The sequence below is a fragment of the Cibotium barometz genome, chromosome 39 (genome assembly GCF_041138505.1).
Source record: "Cibotium barometz isolate CiBa-2024 chromosome 39, ASM4113850v1, whole genome shotgun sequence".
NCBI classification, from domain to species: Eukaryota; Viridiplantae; Streptophyta; class Polypodiopsida; order Cyatheales; family Cibotiaceae; genus Cibotium; species Cibotium barometz.
The window spans coordinates 32965284-32975771 of record NC_141084.1 but is presented as its reverse complement, the minus strand read 5'-3'; the positions used below and the strand labels follow the sequence as shown (position 1 = coordinate 32975771).

The 10488-nt window shown below is 41.7% G+C and overlaps 1 protein-coding gene across 3 annotated transcripts; it reads right to left on the bottom strand.

Moving 5' to 3' along the window:
- Positions 1–5844: 5844 nt before the first annotated feature.
- On the bottom strand, positions 5845–9555 carry LOC147616000 (transcription factor ILR3-like). 3 transcript variants are annotated; one of them, XM_086778627.1, is made up of 5 exons: positions 9269–9555; positions 8796–8852; positions 7555–7629; positions 6678–6763; positions 5845–6479 (listed from the first exon to the last, which is right to left on the bottom strand). In XM_086778627.1, the coding sequence occupies exons 1-5, from the start codon at positions 9312–9314 to the stop codon at positions 6198–6200; spliced, it is 546 nt and encodes a 181-aa protein (XP_086634753.1). In that variant the 5' UTR covers positions 9315–9555; the 3' UTR covers positions 5845–6197. The 3 variants fall into 3 exon arrangements, with proteins under 3 accessions (XP_086634753.1, XP_086634752.1, XP_086634750.1); XM_086778626.1 differs by having other exon boundaries at positions 6678–6840; positions 7555–7623; XM_086778624.1 differs by having other exon boundaries at positions 5847–6479; positions 6678–6840; positions 9269–9551.
- Positions 9556–10488: the final 933 nt, after the last annotated feature.

Here is a 10488-nt window from a genome sequence, read left to right as displayed (position 1 = left end):
TGAGTCTCTAAGGTCAGGGTATGATGTATTGGGGGGCTCACTCTTGGAGCTATCAAGAAATTCCACCAATGGAGACCCACACAAAGATTTTAAAGCAAGGTACACCTAGTCTCTTCTCACCTCCCTTACACATTCATCACCTACATACTTATTCATTCCTTTCTCACTCCATCAAACCTGCAAACTTCATGTCCTCTCTCACCCTCTCCACCTTTTCCCTCTCCTTCCATCTTCATTTGCTCTCATTTCTACTCTACACCCATACCTCATCTCCATTTCTCTCCCTACTACTCCCATATTACTAAATTATTTTCCCAATCTCAAAAAATACATAAAACTTTAGCATGAATGTATCATATTAACCTCTGCAAATATGGGGTTTCCATCTACAAAAATCCCCATGTTCTTCACCTCAATTAACTTTTGTGGCGTCAAATGCAAGAAGGAGACCGGCGGTTAACTTAAAGATCTACACATGGGAGAATCCAAGCTTCTTCGAGCTTTCAACCACATAAAGGATCTTTCCAAATCTTTACTCCTCACACTCATTTTGTACATTGTATTACTAACCTTTTATAGTGATTACTAACTACTAACCACTACCATTTGTAAATAAGCATCCACTCTACTACTTTTGGAGTAGGCATTACTACAAGTTATTTGCTCAAACCTCTACATCACACTCGCCTCTCATCTTCAATAATTCTCTCACCTTGAGCCCACATCCATGTGACTCAAGGGATAAGAAGAGGCCCACTCTCATTTCAAAATAAAAAATCCATAATCTATGATTTTTCATAATAAGATTGATTAGGCTTAATCCTAATTGGGGCTTCCCAAACCTATAAATAGAGCCCCTTCCATTCCTTGAAAAAGGGGGAGATTACACACATTGTACACCACTCCTAACTCTAGTGTGTAAGGAGATAGTGAAGCTTGAAGCTTGAAGCTAGTTATGTCATTGTGAGGGCTTGAGTGATGCCATACTCTAGTGTGTAAGGAGATAGTGAAGCTTGAAGCTAGTTATGTCATTGTGAGGGCTTGAGTGATGCCATACTCCCTATCATAATTGTATCTTGCCTTTGTGCATCAATAAGATTAGTAGTTTGGGTACAATTGTGTACAAAATCTTGGACTCCTACATCTCCAAAGTTTATTTAGCGAAGCGGTCCGATTTTTGATTTAAGGTAATTTGATCAGTGTGTAAGTGATTTGAGGTGAAAGAAAGGAGTAGTGTCTATAGTGCAACACGACGATGTGCAATGCTCATAGGAGAAGACGAATGGTAAGCTATTCATGGCAGTGTTGAGCTTGGAAACCTCAAGGGCTATGAGCTCAGCCATCAGAAAGATCCCCATGACACGTTGAGGTGAGTGGTTTCCTCTCAACTATCTCTTAGTATAGAGGTAGAGGTGAGTGGTTCCCTCTCTGCTATCTCTTAGCCTTAACACACATGTTCATGGAAACCTATCACCCGATATAAGAAAAAATTTGGATCCAAAGGAAAATAAATACATCTTCAATAGTTATGTTGCAAAAACATTATAGATATTATAACCCTATCACTCATAAAATGCAAGTAAGAAGAGATTTTATCTTTGATGAGATAAATAGCATGGTATATCTCCACTAGTGAAGGTAACTAAAGATGCAAACATAAGAAGTAATGATGTTGCCCCACATGTAAAGAAGCAATCATACGTGCTTAGTGAACTTGGAGAGTCCTCTAGCAGTGGATTCAGTGTTTGTCCTTGGCCAAGCAGGTTTAGGATAAATGCAGATACACATGTATCAGTAAAGAAGAAAAAGCTAGATCAACCTTTTATACCTGATTAGCAAGTCACTCATAGAGGATGGTGACTCTAGTGGCTTTGAGGGGAGCCATGATGAGGAGCTTGGGATTCCATCAGTGATTTCTCCTAGTGCAAGAAGAACTAGGGATGTTTGGAGAACACTTGGCAGTGATCCAGGTGTACACATGTCTACAAGAGTTAAATACCCTATTGAAGGTTAAGATATGATGGATATAATGCACACTTTGATGAAAGATGTATTTGATGCAAGCATGCTATAAGTTTTACAATATGAAGATTTTGACACATATATGATGATGCCCAAACCACACATGTTGTTGACAAGACTACGAATTATATGGCATTTTTTGCCCCACTTTTTTGTGTGTGAACCACCTCTTAATAGAGGGCAAGGTTTATTAAACCTTCAGAATTTGTATTTGTATTTTTAAAAAAAATAGAAATGTAACCTTGTCTTTAATTCTGCGCTCCTTGGCACCGGTTGCTGCTTGCAAGACTGGTCGCTAGTTCTCTCTGCTAGCAACAACTAAGCTTGCCACGCTTTCACTCCTTCCGCCACCGCCTTGGTAAGCCATGACATTGGCCATAGCTACCTCTCTCAATGCTTTGCTTGGCTCTGACACACCTCCTACCAAAGTGTTATGATGACGGTTGCCCTATAGATTTGCTAGAGCCTGACTGAGATGTGCTGTTATCATCTACTTCGCTTACTTCAGCAGTTGTGCCTATGCAGTCTACTGAGGACTGTGTCGATGGTCCAGTATTTGCTGGTGGTCGCTCTTGCTCTTTGTTGTTGTGTGTACTACAGGTCATCACCTTCACGTTGAAGTTTATGCTTTGTGCCTGCGTTGCACTGATACTGCTACTCGGGCTACTCCATGTCTACTTATGGGCGCTTGTTGTGTGTGCTGCCAAACCTCGATCTGCTGAGAGATGGTGCTCAACTCTAAGGATGGTGCTCTCTACTGTACTGAAGATGAATGTGAAGATGGTTGTCAAGACAGACAACAATGTGTAAATGGCAAGCTACAATGCTATCGTAGTAGATAGCTCTAATCCCTTTTAAAGATGACCGCCTTTGTAATCTTCTTAGTGTGTCAATGGAGATTCCATCTCCATCTCTCTCTCTCTCTCTCACAACTACCCTTGAGGGCTATAATGTTGCCTTTTGGCTGAGTTTCTTGCTACCACATAATAGTGGTGTCTACTTTGCATATAGGAGAGCTCCTCCTTGCTTGGAGAAGAAGGCTACACGATAATGAACTAGAATACATGAACTCTAATTAATCTCTGATCACTAATGAAGCTCTAATCAAACATACTAATCACTTGCTAATAAGCTACCTAAACTAGGAGAGCTAGACATAAGCTATGATACCATGTAAACAATCACGGATCAAGCTCTCCTAATAATAAGACATCTAAAGCCTAATCTTACACTAGTGATGATAACACAACTAGCATGTTTAATCTAAGGTGGGTGAAACCTAAATGAACTCATAATGATGAGTGTGTACTAATTAAATTGCACTCAAGTTTACTCCAAGATAGATTAACTTGGACACATAGAGAAACTTGAGATAAGTTCAAGTGATATATTTATTGCTTGAAATGTCCTCCATTTACATGAGGAGGTACCCTCTTAGGCTTATACATCAATGTGGGATAATTTTCAACTCTTCTCTCTAGTTCACATGTCACCTTAACTCTCAACACAAAGAACATGTGAATCAAATGATGGTGGACATGTTGCATGCATATATCTCAGTGATGCAATCTTATTGGGGTCTAATTGGGAAAACTATCTTCTGCTAGTACAATGGTTCTAAGGATTCTGCTACTAAGATGAGTCCTTTTACACTGATGTATAGCTTTTAACCAAGATACCATTACCATATTAGATAATTTGGGAAAATTTCCCATTCCCATTTGAAAAATGGGATCAAGGTGAACCTATCCAAGATTTTTCAAAACCCCCTCATGTGACATTTTGTTGGAAAGGTATTTAAGAGTAGAATCTAAATCTATAATCTCGGACAAACTTGGAGTACGTATGCTCAAGATATGGCCAAAACTATAGACAAACGATATTGAAAAGTTGATTCGCAAAGTGTGATATTTTCTCCAAATTATCTAATATTGTCTTTACCCATGATGATTAACTTAGAGAAAGCGTGAGTTGACTTCTTGAAACAACAACAAGAGATGTTGCAATTTGCAAGAGAGCATAAAATGTACCAAGGTAGATTGCAATTTTATACTAACCTAAAGTGATCAGCTAGAGTCCCGAAAGAAGGTCAATTGGTTTACTTGATAATTCCAAAAGGTTCTCACCTAGTACGGACTTGAAAGTCTATAAAAATTTGTTGGATATTATTTGGTCTTGAAGATTAATGAGGTTGCTTATAGGTTGTCTCTCAGATGGAGAAAATGGGCATCATGTCTTTCATGTGAAGGGACTGGGTGCATGAGATAACTTGGTTTCTGACCAGGAGCTTGCAAGACTGAGAATCTAGTCGTTTGAATTCCTCATGAGCTAATAGCGATTGTGGATTGTAGGGATCACACCCTTATTACTAAGTAGTTGATTAGATGAGGGATCAATGAAGACGATGCTTGGGAGAATGTTGCTTCACTCTAGTTCAATATTCTGATCTTCTCTCCCAGTCTTCTTCTCATTAGTAGGGGGAGAATGTCCCGAGATTGACATAATGTGGCTAGTATTAAAGGTTGTCCGAACATGGTTCTTATTGCAATATGCACCGATCATAAGGCTATATAGTTGGATTTGTGGCTCATTGGTGGAGTGTTTTTACATGTTGACTCTGCCTTGGGAGTGGGTTCTCCGAGGAAACCTAGCTTGTGTTGCCTAGTGGCTAGTCGCGCTAGTTGAGGGCTAGGGGTGTGTGCTTGCCAAGGTGGCCTTGACCTCTAGTATATCTCGAGGGTTCGAGCTTGCCAAGGTGGCCTTGACCTCTAGCTTGGGGGTGGCTTATCATAGTGTATCTGTGGTTTGGATCCTTTGGTTGGATACCAAGTTTCTATATGTTTCCGTGTTTATGAGATAATCAGATGTGCATGTTTGTAGTAGCTTGGGCATGCTACTCGAGCAAAATGTGTCTATTATGTGTGTAGATCTTAAACGGACACACATGTAAGTGGACTCTTAGTTGGGGTGTTTGACATATTCTATTTTGAAAAACAAAAACAATTTTCTCTTACTCCTTGGGAACCACCAATATTTGGTTACATGGTGTTAAACACGTTCATGAAAGAAGACATTTCATGGCCCATTACTGCATATACTGCGTTGGTAATGGAAAAAGAAATGGATTTTTCTTTGACTTTGCATTCATGTGATCTAGCTTCCCATTTTTCTTAAGAACTGTGACAATGAGGACCTTAGCAAGACCTTCCCATTATTCCTAAGAACTATGACAATGATGAGACATCCACTTGGAATCTTCCATGAAGCAGCCTAGTGCAAGGAACTTATCAATTTATTTCATGCGTTGTTGTGATTCATCTTGCAGCAGAGTTGCTTTACTAGGGCAGCCTCTTCTTTGAAGACCTCTCGTATTTTGAGGTGAGAAAATTGAGCCATCAAAATCAAGTGAAATCGAAACCTTCAGTGTAGGTTGGTTCTTTGTCTGGTGACTGCCTCCCTAACGTGTGGCTATCATAAGGTGTGGCTGCATGAACCCGTAGCTTTTCTAACTGCAGAGTGTACATGTGTATGTATTTATGTATATACCTACCTACCTGCGTAGATATAAAATGGATTTTCCGTCCGTTAGAGCATCTTGTTGACAACGATATTACCTCAAATGGCGTCTTTGCAGGCTCACATCTATCCAAACACAGAGCCTAACAGAGAAACAAAACATCCGACGCAAGAGCACAAATTTACCCACCATAAAAGGTAATGTTATCATTTACCATCACCTTAAGCAAATTGTAGCCAATGCTCTCTCTCTCTCTCTTTCTCTCTCTCTCTCTCTCTCACACACACACACACACACATTCGAAAACACTTCACCATGCATAAAATAATCTATCTTCACTTAATACTTTCATTTGTTTTTTTTTAACGTATCCATCTGATATTTCTTAATCCTCATGATACCATCCAAAAATGCAACGCAGGCCTAAGAGCAATCCTCCTCTTGTCTCTAAGGTAACGATCTCATCAGGCATGGTGAATGCGCCCAGAGTCGTTCTTTATGGCAATAACAATATGAACAAGCTCTAAGATAAATGCAAGAGCCAAAACACTAAGTACAACTAACATATCTCGTCCTCCACCATTCTTGCTGAAATGGTGATTACCTCATGTATGATATCTTAGCCCTAACACAGATATAGAAGTATATTTTACAGTGCTTAAGCAACTGGTGGCCTGAGCACATGGTCATTTGAAATGTCTACTGTAGCTGGAGGCATCCATTGTGACATTGTCGTTGGGAAGGACATTTCAGGGAATGAAGTAGACTTAGTAAAACGAGACTGGCTTTGTGAAGAATATGCAGCAACGGCCGCGTGTACTGCTGCCGGGTGCGCCACGTAGCCGCCGGGAAGAATGTTGACGCTCTTCAACCGTTTCTCTAATCTCTCTTTTTCACACTTTAAACTAAGCTTTTCATCCCGGAGCTCATTCTTCTCCACCTGAGTTTAGAAGTGTATAAAGTCCTTCAAAATAATCCTAATGATACCTTATGGCGTGGCACAGACACTAGTTTTTGAATAATTGAATTTTCATGAGCGAACAAGAAATCAATGTTGTTTGAAGGATTGTTGCATTTGTCAAATTAAATTAAAAACTTCAACCTTAGCTGATGGCATGGTAAGGGTCGTAATCAAAACCTTTAATTCCTTGATGGTTTCTTGAAGTTGATGGTTTGCATCTTTCAAATGCTGGGCTTCTGTACGAAGCTGGCCCAAGATCCTAGCTGCATCACGAAGAATCGAAGCTTTGTCTGTTTTGGGGGGCTTGTCAGGCTCAAGGACCGCACTCAACTCCATGAATCTAAAGATCAGATGATATTATGAATAAATCCAAGGCATTTAAAGTAAAATACATGCTTCCTGCATTCCTTGTGAAGATAGCACATCTAACGTAAAGTTCCCTTCTTATTTTTGCAAACCATAGCTGGCTTCAATGCGGTCCAGACATTTAACCTAAACTATACTCGCAAATCTTGCACGTGCATGACCTCTGCACTTGCATTTAAGACCCATACGAATTCAAGAAACTCTTTAGATGCCAACTGCAGCCAGTTGAGTCTCGTAATTGATACCATCCAACCTCCCAAGGACACAATGAGGCTTTGGAGCATTGCAAAATCTCTCTCTCTCTCTCTCTCTCTCTCTCTCTCTCTCTCTCTCTCTCTCTCTCTCTCCACAAATTGTTTGGGTTGTCTCATAGGCTACCTCAAGCTTAAATCTTGGTGTACAATCCTTCGTCAAACAGGTGTGTGTGTCCTTTGCCTTGGGACATGACAATGTGACAACAAACAATACAGGGCACAGTCTACATAGGGACGAAGCTTTGTGGGAATTGTTAACTGAGAGGGGGCAGTGCAACAACGCAGACCCCAAGAACCTTGCTTAATGGAATAGACCCCATGGACCCAAAACGTAGATCATCTCAACACCACCTGTGGGCGAAGGCCCAAGGATAACACACTCAGTTGATTAATTGATCAGTTAAGTACTAAATTCAAGATTAGATGCCACACACCTGTCATTAAGTCTGTCTCTGCGCATTTTCTCCCGACAAGCTTTTGCACCTCCACTGGGGCATTCATCCCTGCTCCTGCGTACAAAACCCACAAAAACTACAAGCCCTAAGCCTCCTTTCCCCCCCTCAAATAAAGTAAAAAGTGACCAAGAAACACCAACCGTCCAAAATGTAGAAAATTCAAACAATAGATAGCGCTGGAGCTGCAGGTTTATCATCTAGTTTTTCACATGGCCTCCCTACTTCTTGAATAGAAAAAGATTGAGAGGGATGGCAGGCCTTCCGGGTGCCTTGAACCCATCATGGAGAAGAGTTGCAGCTTCTCAGACAGCTCAAAAAAGAGCTGAATGATGATACCTGTTACCTTAAATCTATGAGGTAAGTCCAACCATGATAGAGTCTTTACAAAGCCCTGCAGCCATTCTGCAAGCAAGTGCTAGGGCTGCTAAACCAAGGACGAAGCCACAACCTTGATAGAGCCATACAGGTGTCTGCAGTGGTCCTGCTCCCATTCATTCATATGCACCCCACACTTTAAGCGTTACAAAACTACGTATTGCAAACAGAAGGGCAACATCTGCATCACTCTAGCTTCATTGAATTCTAAGAGCGATAGGAGGATACTCAACTATCCATGGTAGCAGTTAAAGGCATAAGGAGCAAGTTGAGTTAGCTATTAAGATCAAATGGGCAGTATAGAGTATGTGGCAGGATGATGGAATAGGGCTGCATCTCAAGATGATGACTTCATCACAGGCGGCTCCTGAGGTTCACCCAAGTTAATCAAAGCTTGCATAATTGACGTGCCTAAGATGTGTCGCTTAACCAGAAGGGCGACATCTGCATCACTCTAGCTTCATGGAATAGGAGGATACTCAAATATCCATGGTAGCAGTTAGGCATGAGGAGGAAGCTGAGTTAGCTACAAAGATCAAAGGGAAGTATAGAGTATGTGGCAAGATGATGGAGAAGGGCTGCATCTCAGGAAGATGGCTTCATCACTGGCGGCTCCTGAGGTTCGGCTAAGTTAATCAAAGATGTGCCTAAGATGTGTCGCGTAACCCTGTCTTTGTTGAGAGTACTGCTTGAGCGGTTGATGTAGGACTTAAAACAGATAGACACATAGCATTGCAAGCTATGTCCACACAGCACGCCAACTGTGTACATGATTGTACAACAAAATAGAGTTACTTAGCTACTCTACTAGAGAAAACTGCCAAGGGTTGGCCATGTTGTCAAACCTTTTCTTCGGGTTGTCTTGACTGAAGGAAACCGCTTTAAGATTCTCATTCTCTGCACTGAGGGTAGAAAAAGGCAGACAAATCAGTTGGAATAAGCTTTGCATAGAACCCACACTCCACAAAGAACAAGTCAAAAGCTCTCTCTCTCTCTCTCTCTCTCTCTCTCTCTCTCTCTCACACACACACACACACACACACAAACCGCCCAGCACACAGAACGCACGCACACGCATACACATGATGTTGCAACTGCAAACAATCTGATAATGGGGGGTTTCTGATATGTGTGCAGCACAACGCAAATGTTGAGCTCTCAGAAGTTAGGTTAACGCAATGATGTATCCCATCCCTTCCCCGCAGGAGAAACCCTATTTCCTCCGGAAGTAGCGTTAGAAGGTGGAACTCCGGTTAGGGTTAGAGTTAGAATTGGCTCTAGAGTTGAAATGAAAGGTTAGGGTTAGAGTTTGCAGAACCTGGCGTTCCAGAAGAGAGTGGCGTCCGTCTGTGGAGGGTCATCATCGAGGAGGTCGCGTTCGAGGAACGAGATCCACCTGCTAGCTTGAGAGGAGGCCATGGAAACTCTGTATGTGTGTGTGCGCACAGGGTTTACTTAGCTATGGCGATGGAAAGCGAAGAGAGAGAGAGAGAGAGAGAGAGTAGGGGAAGGGGGGTGGGTCTTTGGCGACAAGGGGAGAGCGCAGCGGGTGGGCAGGCGCAGCAAGGGCGGGCGGGAACTTGGAGGCCATGTTTGAGCGTTCGAAGATGGTGGTGAATCGTGATGGTGGGAAGGACCCAGCGATGCCATTGTTGCAGTTGTGGGGTAGAGCCCCCATGCACGCACCTCTGTGTTGAGGGACGATTCCCCGAATGGGAAAGCTCATACTTCATCCAAGTATAAATTATTTAGTTTTACAATTTGCTTTAAATGCGCATGAAAAGGAGCTCAATTCCAGATACTTTTGATTCCTTACCGCTTCCTTCATCAATGACAGCACGCCACGTGTTCCTTGCATTTGCGTTGACTTTCTTTACAGTGGACCCCAGCCAGCCTCACCAGCCCCTGGGCTATGGGCCATGTCGCTGATTGATTCATTGACTCATCATACGTATAGGATGTGGGCCGCGGCTCCTTTATGAATTATAGAGTAAAGAGGGCCACCGCACCAGTGTGAAACAAACGTCCTTTAGTGTAATTTTCACCACTCAAATTGAGAAAACCGGCATTGAATTTAAAGATTCTAATAGTTATAAAACTGGTTAACTTATGCATCAATAGAACCCACTTGAGCTTCAAAAATTGGTTAGTAAGGCTTGCAAAAATCTAACACATCATGCAAAGGGGATTCCATGTGCACCTTCTCTCCTCTAATGTCCCACCTGAGTAGACAGAAATATTAGGTGCTCTTAAGATAGTGTGTGCACATTTTCTTCAGCGGCTCAATTCCTTCAAACAAAAACAATAATCCCTTCTCACTCAATGAGAAAACAAAAATTTCAAAAAAATGGTTTAGCACTTGGTTTTTCAAAGTTGCTCAATTATATAGACACATCTTCAGTTTCTCGGCAAATTTCCAACTGCCAGAAGAAATTTGAATTGAATTTCCCTACTATAGTTCTGACTAAAACCATGACATACAGTAGTAGGCAACATAGAGTAAGTGAGCAGTGGGTTGAGGCTCTAAGAAGGCTCACT